The sequence below is a fragment of the Phacochoerus africanus genome, chromosome 4 (genome assembly GCF_016906955.1).
Source record: "Phacochoerus africanus isolate WHEZ1 chromosome 4, ROS_Pafr_v1, whole genome shotgun sequence".
In the NCBI taxonomy this organism is placed as follows: domain Eukaryota; kingdom Metazoa; phylum Chordata; class Mammalia; order Artiodactyla; family Suidae; genus Phacochoerus; species Phacochoerus africanus.
In genome coordinates this window covers 51961914-51978444 of record NC_062547.1, presented here as the reverse complement: position 1 = coordinate 51978444, position 16531 = coordinate 51961914, and the positions used below count along the sequence as shown (strand labels likewise).

Here is a 16531-nt window from a genome sequence, read left to right as displayed (position 1 = left end):
GGGCAGGAACTCTTGTCTGCAAACTCTAGGTTCCGCCCGAGGGCGCCGGGCTGACGGCGGACTCTGTAAGCCGCCGCGGGTGCGTAGCGTGTACGCCGGAAGTAGTTTTCGCAAATACTTCCTTTTTCACTTCCTAGTTTAAAGAACAGATAAGTGGGAATACAGAAACCACATTCTGGGTCCCTGACCTTCCGCCGGACGGCAGCCGGGAGATCTGGCCTCTGGCTCCAGCATCGCTGGCAGCCCCTCCGTGTCCAGCACCCCCTCCTACTCCCGCAGCTCTTCCGACGCTCCCAGCTCCCCTGTTCCCAGCAGACCCTCACGCCACGGACTCTGAGCCTGGCCCAGCATGGACAGACAGACGCGCGCATTTGCCGAGAGCCACTTCCGAGGCCTCCAGGGAGGTCTCTCCAGCAATGTCAGCCCGAAACTGGACCACGTGGATTTCATAGAGAATCCAGACTCCTTTTCCTACGCCGACTTCTTCAAAGGCTATCTGCTCCCCAACTTGCCGTGTGTTTTCTCCAGCGCTTTCACCGAGGGCTGGGGCAGCAGGAGGCTCTGGGTGACGCCAAGCGGAAAGCCCAATTTTGATTATCTGCTTCAGAACTATGGTAAGGACTGAGCGCGAGTGTCCCAGGCAGGAACACCTTGGAATGCAGCACAAAACTCCAGCCAGTGTCCTTTGACCCTCGCCCTACCTATATTCCCTTAGGTCTGACTGTGAGGGTGCAAATGAGGGGAGCCACAAGAGGACTTGAGGGAGGCAGGGAACATGAGTTAATCCCCAGAGGAATTCTTCTGGAGACGGTGTAGCAATGAGTTGGAGGGTGGACAGGGTGGAGGACTCTCAGAAAAGTTTGTGCCTGACCCTTTCCTTTCAGGAGATGTGGTTGTACCTGTTGCAAACTGTGGGGTGAGGGAATACAACTCCAACCCCAAAGAACACATGCCCCTCAAAGACTACATCAGCTACTGGAAAGAGTACATTCAGGGAAACTACTCATCTTCACGGGGCTGTCTCTATCTCAAAGACTGGCATCTGTGCAGGTAAAGGGGCCCAGAACACTGGCCACAGCACTGCTTTTCCTAGTCACGAGTGAGGAACTTGTCTTTTCTCCAGTTATGAATTTAATCAGCGTAAAAAACCCACTCTCTTCAGCCTGGTTGGAATGTCATTCTCTCCAATCATGGCCATCTCACCATGCCTGCGCAGGGTTGGCTGCGTGAGGAATGTGGGCACCTCTGGCAGAGGCTCAGATGGCCTGTGATTACCTAACTCTTTTTTGTCACTGTTTTTCCCAGAGCTGCCCTTGTCAGTCTCACTTCGATCTAACTGGCAGCACCCAGCCTTCACCTGTGCTCAGATGCCTCTGAGACCGGCCACCCCTATCCAAACTTACTTCTCCAAGTCAAGCCTGTTTTCCTCTACCTTGGCCGCTGCCAATCTCCAGACTAGCTGCCCTGCCTCAAGTCCTGCACCCCACTGCTAGGCTCATTAAAGCTAGAGCTTTCCAGCGGGACTGTGTCCTGCCCATTTAAAATCTCCATCACTAACAAGCAATACCAGCTCTTTAATGAGGCCTTCTGAGGTGTGTCCTCCTACCACACACTTCTTCCACCTGGGGAGCTCAAAGGATGCTACTCTGAGAAATGTCTCACTCTAGTGGACAGCCCCACCCCTTCTGGTGTTCCCACTCTCAAGTGGCCCTTAGATTTTGTAGCCATTTCCCCTGCCAAAGGTATGTTTCCACAAACAGAGAGGGAGTCATAGTCAGGCACCCACCAACTGGCACTGAGTAGATGCTCAATTAATGAGTGAGTGAACAATCAAATTCTTGTTTTGCTGATGTAGGAGCTAAGACTCAAAAAAAAAAAAATTCAGGCCCTTGTCATTCCCAAGACCAATCCAACGGTACATGAAGGGCACTAGCATCCTGCTCAAAGTTTTCCCTTGGTACTATCTGCTACACAGCTTCTTACTTAGCAGAGAGAGCCTGCCCAGCAAACAGTGGATAAGATGCAACCATACCCTGATCCTAGACCTCAGGGGACTCATATTCCATCAGCACAGACGGACTCAGACTCAGATGCTCTTGCATTGTGGATTTGGGCTTCAGATAAGCAACAAATGGTTTTTTAGGTTTTAAGTATGTCCCAGGTATTACAAGGAGCATACTTATCCTAGAAACTTCTTCATTGTTTTTTTGTTTTTGTTTTGAAATTCAGCCTTGATGGAGTATCTTGCATTTTCCTTGGCAACCCTAAAGTAAAGAGAACAGAGGAAGGCTCGGATCAGGCAGGCAAGGATAGCCACAGAAGAGGTGATATCTGAGCAGTTTTGAAGGATAAGTAAGAGTCTGTCAGTGTACAAAGGCATGGCAGCAGAAGGACCTGCATGGTGCTTTGGAGAGTTACAGATGATTTGGAACTACTAAGGTTCTCCCCATCATGGCCTCTTACAAAGAGTGTTGTGTGACTATGTTGTTGGCAGAGCTGCACTCTTCTTTGGACTGTTTTAGAGTGCTCCTCTGAGAGCCCATTGGTTGGGTTGTGGGGATGGACTAGGGGAGTGAGGGGTTGAGAGATGAGGTGAAAAGAATCTTGGTGTACCTGGGGTGTCCTTGTGCCTGGTTTTGTGACCTTGAATCTGCTCAATAAAACCAAGGCCACTGGTGTGGGTGAAAAAGTGAAGGAGGCCCCCAGATCTGGGAAATCACCATGATGCAAATAATGCATTTAGAATGCCAGCTTAGGCTGAAATCCTGGAATAGGTGTCGTAAGGGTCCTTAACATCTAGGTCATGCCTGTATAAATTGTCTAGGCTGTGTCACAGTACCCCCAGAGCCATTTCATCTGCTTACAACTCTGGTTCAGTCATTTGCTTAGGGCTCAGCTAGGATCATTTGGGGCTGTGATCATCAGGTGGCTGGATTATGGCTGGATATCCGAGGTGGCCCTACTCAGCCTAGCAATTGGCTCTGGCTCCAGAAGGTAGCTCAGGGTCATTCACATAATTTCAAAACTCATGGCTTCGTATGCTCGGGCAGGGGCACTGGGAGGTGGGTTCGTAGCCACTTCTGCTGCAGCTTCAAGCCACTTTCTAAAGGGACTCCTCGGCGGAGAGCGTGTTCACCCTGCCCATATACTTCTCGTCAGACTGGCTCAACGAGTACTGGGATGCTCTGGACGTGGATGACTACCGCTTCATCTATATGGGCCCCACCGGCACCTGGTAACTGCCTGTCTGCTCCCACCATCCTGTACCCCCGACCCTAAACCTTCCAGCTGGTGTTCCGCTCTTGGCCAGAGCCTCTCAGAAATTCCTGTTAGTCAGGTCGTGGAGTTGGCTGCCAGGTTTGGCATTTCTAAGCCTACTTACCCTCTTTCCTCTGTGGAAAGAGCCTATGCACCTTCTGTATGATGTTTTGGGGTGGGGGAGTTTTGGCCCTCCCACCTGGCTCACAGGCCAGGTATGAGAGCTGGGAACCATTGAGGCCTCTGAGCATGGCCAGTCCATTCAGAAGAAGCAAAGCTCACATCTAAGCCACAGAGCACCAACAGGAGCTCTTACACAGGTCGCCGTTCCATGCCGACATTTTCCGCTCCTTCAGCTGGTCTGTCAACATTTGTGGGAGGAAAAAGTGGTTCTTCTTCCCACCGGGGCAAGAAGAAGCCCTGCGGGATTGCCATGGTGGCCTCCCCTATGACGTGACCTCCCCTACACTCCTGGATAGCCGCCTACACCCCGTGCTCAATCGCTGTAGCCCACCACTGGAGGTCACACAGGAAGCCGGCGAGATGGTATTTGTGCCCAGTGGGTGGCACCACCAAGTCCACAACCTGGTAAGGTGGGCACTCCCCACTTCACATGCTATGGCCCAGACGGGTCAGGGAAGAAATGCCACAGGGCTCCAATGGGCTGACTCTGACCCCCATTCACCTCTGCCCCTTGGCCTGCCTAGCATCCATCCTCCTCAACACCTCTTAGATGGCTTCTGGTAGAGAGAGGGCCAAGCCCACCTCTGCTGTTCCTACAGAGTGGACAGACTGTCCCTCTGGGAGAGCCTGGGTGTGGGATGAGGTGGGGCATGGCAAGGCTGGTATTGCATGTGGCCATGATGGTTCCTCCACACAGCACTGCTAAGGGCCCTCAGCTTCTTTCTGTCCTTCCTGTTTTGCTTTCCTGGGTAACGGATCCACACACCATGGTGTTGTCCTGCCCTTGGGGAGCCCCACTCTGGGTTAACTGAATTCAGATGATCTTATCTTGGATCCCTCTTCCCTGCTGGCTCCCATTGGGAGATAGGAGCAGCTTTCCTAGCCGACGAAGGCTGAAAGGACCTCAGGATGAGGGGAGGGGACAGTGCCCCTTGTGGGCTCTTGGGGACAGCCTGCACCTTGCCCCTTGCAGGAGGACACCATCTCCATCAACCACAACTGGGTCAACGGCTGTAACCTGGCCAACATGTGGCACTTCCTGCAGCAGGAGCTCTGTGCTGTGCAGCAGGAGATCATTGAGTGGAGGGATACCATGCCTGATTGGCACCACCACTGCCAGGTGGGACAGCTGGTTTGAGCAGGAGGGGGACATGGGGTGAGGCTCACTAGGGTTATAGTGGGGTTGAAGGGGTTGATAGGGAATTCACCTGCTCCAGGACCACAGTTGGGCAAAAGCGTGCTCCCCAGGGCCAGTGCCTTGGTCATGGGGAGAATGTGGAGAAGCATGAGGTCTCAAGGGAGGGTGTGATCTTTAATGTCAGAGCTGCAGTCTTGAGGGCCTGGTAACCACAAGGCCTACCTATGTGAGTGAGAGTCTAGGGCTTCCAGGCTATAGGACTCAGAGCCATTTGATCACTGGCTGGCCCCTGGGTGTCTCTTCATCCTCAAGAACTGGGCCATGTCTCAGGAGCTTTTGTAACCTAGACTCTATGTAGGGTCAGCAGAACTTTCCCAGAGCTGTGGGAGAACAGTAGCTCACTGTCTGCTCCTTTCTGGCCCAGGTCATCATGAGGTCCTGCTCCGGGATTAATTTTGAGGAATTCTATCACTTTCTCAAGGTCATCGCTGAAAGGAGGCTTCTCTTTCTGGCAAAGGGGATGGGCCCTGGCAAAGTGGAGTGTGGCAAGAGCACTGGGCTAGGCCCCCAGCAGGCTGCTTTTGATGTCAGCCGCATAGCTGAGGTGCTCAAGTCTGTGTTGGCCCACCCTGACTTCCGGAGAATGGATACCAGTGCATTCTCTCCACAGCCAGAGGAACTGCTGCAGCAGCTGGAGGAGGTTGTGGCCGCCACCACATCCCTTTAGTATGTGCTATGAAGATCAGATGCAACATGTCCTAAGGGGACCCAGGAGGTGCCCTGTTCCAGGCAGTCGCCCTGTTCCAGGGTCCCTTCTAGGAAAAAGCTATCTTCCTTTGTGGTCTGGGATGTATTATCTCTCTGCTGAACCTTGTCACCTTGGTGTCCCAGGCACAATTCCTGCTTTCAGGGGTCTGATATGTCCAGTTATCCATTGGCATCCCTAGGAACCTGATGCCTGTTTAGAGGTTCCAGGCTCCTTGTCATCATGAGGCCCAGCCAGGACTGGGAACTCTGGATCCAGTGAGGGGGTGGGTGGGAAGGTGTTAGTCAGTTGGACCCAAGGCAAGAAGGCTGAGAATGTGCTGTGGACTGAGGAGTGGGAGTGGCATGTGACTGGGTTTTCTTGGCACACCCTCACCTCCATACCAGCCTTCCCTCAGCAAAGTCTAGTACCCAAGCTGACAGGCCTCCCATCCTCAGTGGTGCAGTACATCTGCCTTGTCTTGCAGTGCTCCCTCTGCTATAGCACCACATCCCTGTAAAAGTCCACACATCTGCTAGAACAAGGTCCTTGATGTAGAGTGGGGCTCAAGACCTGTGTCTCTCTCACACTAGAACCATTGTTTACATAGAACCTCCTTCCTGCCACTGGTCTATGGCCCCCTCCTCCCCAACAGGAACTTGAGGGATGCCTATTGGTCAGGTCTCCAGGCCAGGCCTCATGTGCTCTCCCTCATGTAGGTCCCACCAGGTGTCACAGGTACATTGTTCAGATGCCACTTGGGCCCTGCTGGCAAGAAGTAAGCAAAGCAAAGCACAAGTGAGTTTATCCCCCTCCTGCTTACTGTAGTACCACCTTTCCCCTCAGGGACTCTAAGCCCAGCCTTGCAGCTGCATACCCAGTGAGGTGGAGGGCCTTGCCCAAGGTCCTCCTGCAGACAAACTGGAACCTGGGCCTCTTCCATACTTCACATACCTGCACCATCCAGCTTTCACTCACTTCACTATTTGCTGTCCAAAGTCACTTTGCAAGCAGTATTTGATCCAACAACCACTCTTTGTTCACTCTGCCCTGTCCAACTTCCAAGCCTTACTTATCATCCCTTTGCCAAACAAAATCAGTCATTACAGACTCCTCACGCTTGTCTGCACCACAGTGAAGGTTGGGTAGGGTCCTGGGGGCTTCTTGGTGTGCCTGGCACTAGCTCTTTACTATCCAATACTGGGTAAAGCTGCAGGAGAGCAATTGGGTAAGCTCAAGACAGTGTGTGTCTCCCACCCAGATTGAAAGCACTCTGGTGATTAATTGGTAGAACTATGTCTTTGCTGCCCATGAATTGTTGATCCTAGTGATACACCTCTTCCCCTGCCTATCCACTGCATCTTTCAGCCCTTCTCATGGGAAAGGTTCACATCACCATGGCCTAACCAAAGTTAATTAATTCATCAGGCCCCAGCCAAAGAGGAGTGGCCATTGTGTACCTGATAGACTGGGGGCCGTCTAGGGCATTTCTGTGTTAATTGTACAGGGCATTGCAGGGATGCTGAAAATCCTTGTACATAGGCAGCAAGGGTGCTTGTAGAATGACACCCAGCTGTAGGCCTAAGTCTGCATCACAAATCTTTCCCCTGGATCCAAGAAATAAGCAGGAAAAGGAATTCTGAAGTCAGAGGAATATTCAAATTTAGATAAAGTTCTTCTTTGGAGGAGAGGGATAATAATAGAAAATCCTGCCTGCCCTCAGTGTGTTTGCTAATAATCTTCCTCTGGCTTTTTCTTTTCCACATTATATGGTTTTATCTTTTTAACAATTTTATCTACTTAGGGTTTATGGAATTCCAAAGTTTGACATACAGTTTCCCCAATATTGGTCAAAAGATACCACAGCAAAAGCTTCTCTTCCTCCAAAGTGTAGAGAGGCAGCCATTGTCCTGGGGTAGGAAACGGTCCTGGCAAGAGTTACTTTTAAAGACCCCAACATTTCAGTGGTTGTTGCTATGCCTGTGAAAGTACCTTCAACCTCCAAATCCCCTGAGTTCTGAGGGGGTATCTCAGCTCTTTTCTAGTTTAATGATACTGAAACAAATGTCTGTAAAAGCTAGACTTGTGCATGTCCTTAGGGGTGGCTGGCGCTTCTCACTTCTCCCATATACAATAAACTGATGGCTATGCAAGACTTATTGAATAGTGAGAGTGCCTTATTGAGGAGTGAGAATGCCTCTTTCAACATATGAAATGAAAGGTGAAAACCAGGTTATAGTAGAAATTGGATTTTAATATAATATTCAAGGACATCCTTATCTATTTACAACAATAGTAATTCATTTTTAACCTTTTATACAAAAAAAAAAAAAAAACACCCTCTCACCTCCTCTGAAATCTTCCCTTCCCACTGACCCATCTCTTATGGTATCATAAACTCCTTGGTGCCTGACACTTGTAGTGGCAGCAGATACCATCACTGGGACTCAGCTGCCCCTCCTCACCTGGCGAAGAGCAATGTATGTGAAGTGGAATCTCTCCTCTACTGGGGGAGGGAGGTGGCCAACTCTCACTCTCAATTGGCCTTGATAATGGAATCTGAGATTCCATCTAGTCTGAGAAAGGCTGGAGTGATGTGAGATAAGGCCAGGATCCCTGGGAGGGTCATAAGCAGGTGCTATAAGATGAGAGAACTGGAGTTCCCTTCATGGCACATTAGTTAACGAATCTGACTAGGAACCATGAGGTTGCGGGTTTGATCCCTGGCCTCACTCAGTGGGTTAAGGATCTGGCATTGCTGTGAGCTGTGGTGTGGGTCACGGACACAGCTCGGATCCTCTGTTGCTGTGGCTCTGGCATAGGCTGGTGGCTACAGCTCCGATTAAACCCCTAACCTGGGAACCTCCATGTGCCACGGGAGTGGCCCTAGAAAAGGCGAAAAGACAAAAAATAAAAACAAAAACAAAAAACTGTAGTTATCAGACCTGGTAGGGTGCCCCTAGACACCGATGGCAGTGACTATTACCTAGTCATTGGTGCCTACAGGCATCCTACCAGGTCTGATGACTACAGTTCATCGGTGTCTTTATGTTACCTGTAAAGAAATGAGAAGAGTGTACAGAGGGCAATAGCTAGTAGCAAGCAGGGCAGTGTTACTTTGGGCAGTGCTTCTCAGCTAGTTAGAGAGCAGTGCTTCTCAGCTAGTTAGAGAGCAGAAGTCACCTAAGACAGCAAGATGACCCATGGGAATCCAGGTCAGCCTGTCAACTGTCAGACATCATGCCCAGCCAGTCTGGAAGTGGCCTGGGCTGGCAAATTGGGAGCACAATGCCTGGTTGGCCTAGGCACTCCAGTCAGTAAATGTTTAGCTCACCCTAGAAAGGGCGATCCTGAGGCTAGCTATGGCCAGGAATCAGCTAGAAGATGCCCTTTGTGAGCCATAAAAAGAGCAAAGTAAATCTGAAAAGTAAATCTTAGAGCAGGGATAAATATAGTAGAGAACAACATAGCAATAGAGAAAAATCAGCAAACTTAAAGTTGTTTCTCTGAAAAAAAATGACAGACCTTTAGATTGACTAAGCAAAAAGTAGAGAGGACTGAAATAACCAAAGTCAGAAACAAAGTTGGGACAACACTGTTAACCCCACAGAAATAAAAGACTTTGTAAGAGACTATGAACAATTATATACCTACAAATTGCATGCTGTAGATGAAATGGGAAAATTTGTATAAGCAATTATAAAACATTCTATTGGTGAATCCTACCAAACATTTAAAGAGTTCTTAAACTCTTCCAGCATATAGAAGAGGAGGGGGCACTTCTGATTTCTGTGAGAGCACCATTACCCTAATTCGAAAGCCAGACCTCACAAGAAAAGAAAACTAGAGACCAGTATCCCTCATGAAGATAGATGCAGAAATCTTCAATAAATACTAGCAAACAGGATCCAGCAGGATTATATTTCCAAATCCAAAAGATTATGCATCATGGCCAAATGGGATTTGTCCAGGGATTAAAGTACTGTTCAATATATGAAGTTAAATCTTTCCACATTTATAGAATGAAGGGGGAAAATCCATATGATCATCTTCATTGATGCTGAAAAAAACACTTGACAAAAGCCAACACACTAAGAATACGAGAACTCAATAAGTAGAAATAAAGGGAACATCCTCAACATGATAGACGGCATTTATAAAACCCCCACAACTAGCATCATGTTTAGTTTTGAAAGACTGAAAACTTTCTCCCTAAGATCAGGAAAAACACAAAGACATCCATCTTCACACTTCTATTTCATTAGAAGTTCTGACTAGAAAAATTAGGCAAGAAAAGTAAAAACATCCAAATTGGAAAGTAGATGGTAACACTATTTATTTACAGATGACAAAATTTATATGTAGAAAATCCTAAAGAATTCACACACGTACACACAACTGTTAAAACTAGCAAACAAAGTCAGTTGAGCTGCAGGCTCAATGAAATAGAAATTGAGATTTAAAGAATAAACCCATACATGTGTGGTCAGTGGATTTTTCAACAAAGGCACTAAGACTACCCAATAAAGGAAAAACAGGTTTTCTGCAAATAGTGTTGGGAAAACTGGAAGTCCACATGCAATAGAGTGGAGTTGGAACCTTACTTCACAACATAGGCCAAAATTAATTCAGCATGGATCAAAGACCTAAAATTCTAAGCCCCTAGGGAAGAAAGAAACAGGAGATATCTTTATGCACATGGATTTTAAAAATGTTTTCTTAAATATGACACCAAAACATAAGCAACAATATAAAATAGGCTTCATCAAAATCAGATTGCATCAATACCTTCAAGAAGTGAAAAGACAACCTACAGAATGGTAGAAAATATTTGCAAACTAAATCTAATAAGGTTCTTGAACCCAGAATGTATTAAAACCTTTTACAATTCAATGACAAAACCACAACCCAAATAAAAGTGGGCAAAGTACTTGAATAAACATTTCTCCTCATAGAGACACAAATGACCAATAACCATGTGAAATGATGATCAATATCATTAGATATTAGGGAAAATAAGTCAAAGTCACTTCACAATTACCAAGAAAACTACAATTAAAAAACAAAATGGGAGAAGGATCAACATGGTGGAGTAAGATATTGTGCTCACCTTTTCCCAGAAACGCATCGAAAAAACACATACGTGTAGAATGATTCACACAGAACATCTAGTGTACACTGGCAGAAGAACTTAAGCCTCCAAAAAGGGCAAGAAACCCTCCAAACTGAAGAGAAAAAAAGAGAGAAAAAAGGAATCAGCACAGGACTGGCATTCCAGAGAGGGAGCTGTGAAAGAGAAAAGGAACCCACACCCTGGGAAGCTACCTAACTGACTCAGCCGAGATGGAGGGATTTCAAAGTTGCCAAGGAAAGTGCAGTAGCTGGACTGAGGAGGGCAAAGCAGTGTGAGAGCTGTACAGATCATCCATACCACTGCCCCGGATACCACAGTCTGGGATGCTTGGGTGGGGACTGGGCACTGAGACTCAGGCTCCAGAGGTCAGTTCCAGAGAGAGGACTAAGGTTGGCTGTGCAGAGTCGCCTGAGGGGCTAGGGAGTGGTATGCCATGGGCTAGGGAGCAGAACTCCACAGCCGAGGGAACCTGGGAGGAGGTCTGCCCTGCAAGAAAAGCAAGGTGCCATTGTAGGGGATGGTGAGAGGAAGAGGGGCATACTACCATAGAGATCTCTTTTCTTGCACATGTGTGGGCTCTCAGAGGGTGAGTTGCCTCTGGTGCAGGCAACAGGTGGTTGATAGGCCACTAGCTTGGGCTACAGGAGACCGGATGCCTCTTGTGCAGGCTATGGGTTCCTGGGAACCTCTTGTATAGGCTAAGGGGAATGGGGGACCAATCACGAAGTGGCACCGTTTCTGTGATCTACAGGCAGCACAAATGACTCAGAAACCATAGGGGGGGTGTGTGGCCCTTCACTACTAGGGCCCTCCACCTGCGACCCCAGTCACCTCAGAAGTCAGCAAAAAAGAGGGCACTGCAACTGAGTGCCACCTGTTGCTGCTCTCACTCCCCTGGGAAGACACTTGCCCTGCTGCTGCCACTGCCAAACACTCTGGGCAGTGTCCACACATGCTTGATCACTGTCACTTCCCAGGACCCTGCAACTAGGAGAGCCTTTGCAGCACCTCCTTCGTGGGCTAAGCAGGATAGGGTGCTTCTTATGTGAAAACATTCTCTGGCATCAACATTACAAATGTTTTCTTAGGTCATTCTCCCAAGGCAACAGAAATAAAAGCAAAAATAACCCAGTGGGACCTAATCAAACTGACAAGTTTTTACACAGCAAAGGAAAACATAAAGCCAAACTACATAATGGGAGAAAATAGTTGCAAAGGATGAAACTGACAAGGGCTTAATCTCCAAAATATACAAACAACTTACACAAATCAACAGCAAAAAAACCCCCAACAACCCAATTGAAAAATGGGCCAAAGACCTGAACAGACATTTCCCCAAAGAAGATATAAAGATAGCTGACAGGCACATGAAAAAAAATGCTCAACATCATTAATTATTAGAAAAATGCAAATAAAAACTACGATGAGGTACCACCTCTCATATTTTAGAATGGCCATGATTAACATGTCAACAAATAACAAATGCTGGGAAGTGTGTGAAGAAAAGGGTACCTCCCTATACTGTTGGTGGAAATGTAAATTGGTACAACCACTATGGAAAACAGTATGAAGGTACCTCAGAAAATTAAATATAGAACTACCATATGACCCAGAAATCCCACTCTTGAGCATATATCTGGACAAAACTTTCCTTGAAAAAGAAATATGCACCCATATGTTCAGTGCAGCACTATTCACAATTGCCAAGACATGGAAAACAACCTAAATGTCCATCAATAGATGAATGGATTAAGAAGATGTGGTATATATACACAATGGAATACTACTCAGGCATAAAAAAGAACAAACTAATGCCATTTGCAGCAACATAGATAGAACTAGAGCCTCTTATACTAAGCAAAGACAGAGAAAGCCAAATATCATATGATGTCACTGATATCTGGAATCTAATATATTGCACAAATGAATCTTGCCACAGATGGGCTTGGAGAACAGACTTGTGGTTGCCAAGGGGGATGGGGAGGGAAAGGGATGGACTGGGAGTCTGGGGTTAATAGATGCAAACTATTGCCTTTGGAGTAGATAATCAATGAGATCCTGCTGTATAGCACAGGGAACTATATCTAGTGACTTGTGATGGAACATAATGGATGGAGGATAATCTGAGAAAAAAATATATGACTTGGTCATTTTGCTGTACAGTAGCTAATTGACACAACTGTAAACTAAGTATAATGGAAAAAATAAAGATCATTTAAAAAAACTGCTAGTGAGGTTGGAAGCCTCATACATTGCTGGGGAGGAGCAAGAGGTACAGTGGTGCAGCCTCTGTGAAAAAGATTGGCAGTTCTTCAAAAAGTTAAATATGGACTTAGCATTTGAGGAAGGGCAGACATCAAAAGTAAGAGAGGCTACAATTCTATTGTCTGCAAAAAGGACAGCACACCAAAAACCTATAAAAATGAAGGGAGCAAGAAAAAAACCCAGGAAAACAGCTAAGTGATTGGGAGATTATCAGACTCCAGGAAAAAGACTTTATTTTATTATTTGTTTTATTAGTGTTATTTCACCAATACAATTTTTTTCCCTACTGTACAGCATAGTGACCCAGTTACATGTACATGTATATATTCTTTTTTCTCCCATTATGCTCTGTCATAAGTGGCTAGACATAGTTCTCAGCATTTAACAGCAGGATCTCATTGCTAATCCACTCCAAAAGTAATAGTTTGCACCTATTAACCCCTAGCTCCCAATCCATCCCACCCCCTCCCCTCCCTCTAGGCAACCACAAGACTATTCTCCAAATCCATGATTTTCTTTTGTGTTTAAAGTTTCCTTTGTGCTCTATATATTAGATTCCAGATATCAGTGATCTCATATGGTTTTTTTCTTTCACTTTCTGACTTCACTCAGGATGAGTTTCTAATTCCATCCATGTTGCTGCAAAGGCATTAGTTTGTTCTTTTTTATGGCTGAGTAGTATTCCACTGTGTATATATACCACATCTTCCTAATCCAATCATCTGTCAGTAGACATTTGGTTGATTCCATGTCTTGCCTATTGTGAATAGTGCTACAATGAACATGCCGATGCATGTGTCTTTTTTGAGGAAAGTGCTGTCTGGATATATGCCCAAGAGTGGGATTGCAGAGTCATATGGTAGTTCTATGTATAGTTTTCTAAGGTACCTCCAAACTGTTCTCCACAGTGGTTGTACCAGCTTAAATTCCCACCAACAGTGCAGGAGGGTACCCTTTCCTCCACACACCCTCCAGCAGTTGTTATTTGTGGACTTATTAATGATGGCCAGTCTGACTGGTGAGAGGTGGTATCACATGGTGGTTTTGATTTGCGTTTCTCTAATAATGAGGGATGCTGAGCATTCTTTCATGTGCATGTTGGCTATCTGTTTAAAATACTGAAGGAATTAAGAGAGGATACGAACAGTAATGCAGATTCTCTCAGAAAGGAGATAGAAAACATAAGGAGGAGCCAAGATAAACTAGAAAATTCATTTTCAGAGATACAAACCAAGCTAAAGGCAATAAGGACCAGAATGAATAACACAGAGGAACGAACTAGTGATGTGGAAGATAGAATAATGGAAATCACCCAAACAGGACAGCAGGCACAAAACCAAATGAAAAAACATGAAAGCAGTATAAGAGACCTATGGGATAATATAAAGCAGGCCAATCTATGCATAATAGGAATTCCAGAAGGAAAAGAAAAAGAAAAGGGGATTTAAAATATATTTGAAGAAATTATGTCTGAAAACTTTCCAAATCTGAAGGATACTGATATTGAGACACAGGAATCACAGAGGAGCCCAAAGGAGTTGAACTCAAACAGGCCTACAACAAGCCATATTATAATAAAAATGGCAAAAGTTAAAGATAAAGAGAGGATTCTAAAGGTAGCAAGAGAAAGGCAAAGTGCTAATTATGAGGGAACCCCCATAAGGCTATCACCTGATTTCTCTACAGAAACTCTACAGACCAGGAGGGAGTGGCAAGATATATTTAAAGTGCTGAAAATAAAAAATATGCAACCTAGAAAACTCTATCCAGCAAGAATATCATTTACAATAGAAGGGAAAATAAAGAATTTCTCCAACATGCAAAACTGAAAGAGTACAGCAATATGAAACCCATTCTAAAAGAAATACTGAAAGGGCTTCTCTAAATTAAAAACAAACAAACAAACAAAAAAACAGAGGAAGAACTAGGATGGAGGAAACCACAATTGGAAATTGGTCACTTAAATAAGCCAGCATACAGATCCAAACATTAAGATGTTAATAAAAAATAAAAAATAAAAAAAGAAGACATCAAAATCATACAATGTGGGTAAGGGAAGTAAGGAAAAATAGATTCTTTGTTATCTTAATGATGTGTTTGAACCTATATGATTATCAGGCTAAAGTAACCAGATATAGGAAGGAGTTAACATACTTAAAAAACAGGGCAACCACAAATCAAAGCCAAACATTACAATCACAAAAACTTAAAAGTACTCAAGTGTAAAATAAATGTAAACCATCCAACCAAAAAAATAAAAGAAAAAAAGAAAAAAAAATAGAGCCAACTGAAAAACAAGGTTTAAAATGGCAATAAATAAATATCTATCAATAAGCACCTTAAATATCAATGTACTGAACACTCCAATCAAAAGAGACAGAGTAGCAGATTGGATAAAAAAGCAAAACCCTTCAATCTTCTGCCTACAAGAAGCTCATCTTAGGCCAAAGGATACATATAGATTGAAAAGGGGGTGGGAAAAGATATTTCATGACAATGGTCAAGACAGGAAAGCAGGAGTTGCAATACAAAATACAATACAAAATAGACGTTAAAGCAAAAGACATAAAGAAAGACAAAGAAGGACACTATTTAATGGTTAAAGGATCCATTCAAGAAGAGGATATTACAATCATCAATATATACGCCCCTAATAAAGGAGCACACAGATACCTACAACAAATACTTATACAAGGAGAAATTGATGGGAATACAATCATAGTGGGAGACTTTAACACCCCACTCATATCAACTGACAGATCCTCTAGACAGAAAATCAATAAAGCAACAGAGATCCTAAAGGAAACAATAGAAAAGTTAGACTTAATTGACTTTTTCAGGACATTATATCCACAATATCAGAATACATATTCTTCTCAAATGCACATGGAACAATTCTCCATAATTGATAACATATTTGGGCAAAAAGCTAACCTTAACAAATTTAAGAGTATAGAAATTATTTCAAGTATCTTCTCTGATCACAATGGCATGAAACTAGAAATCAACCACAGGGAAAGAAATAAAAAATCTACTACATGGAGACTAAACAGCATACTGCTAAAAAGCCAATAGGTCAATGAGGAAATAAAGAAGGAAATTAAAAAATACCTGAAGGCAAATGATAATGAAGACACAACCACTCAAAATCTATTGGATGCCGCAAAAGCAGTGCTCAGAGGGAAGTTCATAGCAATAGAGGCCTTCCTCAGAAAAGAAGAAAAATCTCAAGTGTACAGCTTAACCCACCAGCTAAATGAATTAGAAGAACAAAATAAAAACTCCTCAAGTCAGCAGAAGGAAGGAAATCATAAAGATCAAAGAGGAAATCAATAAAATAGAGATTCAAAAAACAATAGACAAAATCAATAAAACCAAGAGCTGGTTCTGTGAAAAGGTAAACAAAATTGACAAACCTCTGGCAAGACTCACGAAGAAAAGGAGAGAAAAAAACCCCCAAATAATCAAAAGCAGAAATGAAAAAGGACAAGTCACAACAGATACTACAGAAATTCAAAAAAACCACAAGAGAATACCATCAACAATTATATGCCAAGAAATCTGACAACCTAGAAGAAATTGACAACTTTCTAGAGTCCTAAAACCTGCCAAAACTGAATCAAGAAGAAATAGATCAAGTGAACAGACTGATCACTAGAAATGAAATTGAATATGTCATAAAAACAACGCCTACAAATAAAAATCCAGGACCAGATGGCTTCACAGGGGAATTCTACCAAACATTAAAAGAGGAAATTATACCCATCATCCTTAAACTTTTCCAAAAGGCTGATGAAGAAGAAACACT

The 16531-nt window shown here is 44.6% G+C and overlaps 1 protein-coding gene across 3 annotated transcripts; it reads left to right on the top strand.

The window, feature by feature from the left end:
* The first annotated feature begins 117 nt into the window (after positions 1-117).
* On the top strand, positions 118-7483 carry JMJD4 (jumonji domain containing 4). Of its 3 annotated transcripts, none has more exons than XM_047776320.1 (6): positions 118-614; positions 885-1050; positions 3110-3235; positions 3615-3846; positions 4415-4561; positions 5004-7483. In XM_047776320.1, exons 1-6 carry the CDS (start codon positions 350-352, stop codon positions 5304-5306), a joined length of 1239 nt encoding a protein of 412 aa, XP_047632276.1. In that variant the 5' UTR covers positions 118-349; the 3' UTR covers positions 5307-7483. The 3 variants fall into 3 exon arrangements, with proteins under 3 accessions (XP_047632276.1, XP_047632277.1, XP_047632275.1); XM_047776319.1 differs by having other exon boundaries at positions 119-614; positions 3579-3846; XM_047776321.1 differs by lacking the exon at positions 3110-3235 and having other exon boundaries at positions 3579-3846.
* The last annotated feature ends 9048 nt before the right edge of the window (positions 7484-16531 follow it).

What these genes read in the sequence shown, in the direction of transcription:
- JMJD4 (XM_047776319.1), top strand. Translation starts at nt 350, where the DNA reads ATGGACAGACAGACGCGCGCATTTGCCGAGAGCCACTTCCGAGGCCTC. An exon ending in ATGGGCCCCACCGGCACCTG is followed by an intron (nt 3,236 to 3,578) that starts GTAACTGCCTGT and finishes GCTCTTACACAG; the next exon opens with GTCGCCGTTCCATGCCGACA. An exon ending in ATTGGCACCACCACTGCCAG is followed by an intron (nt 4,562 to 5,003) that starts GTGGGACAGCTG and finishes TTTCTGGCCCAG; the next exon opens with GTCATCATGAGGTCCTGCTC.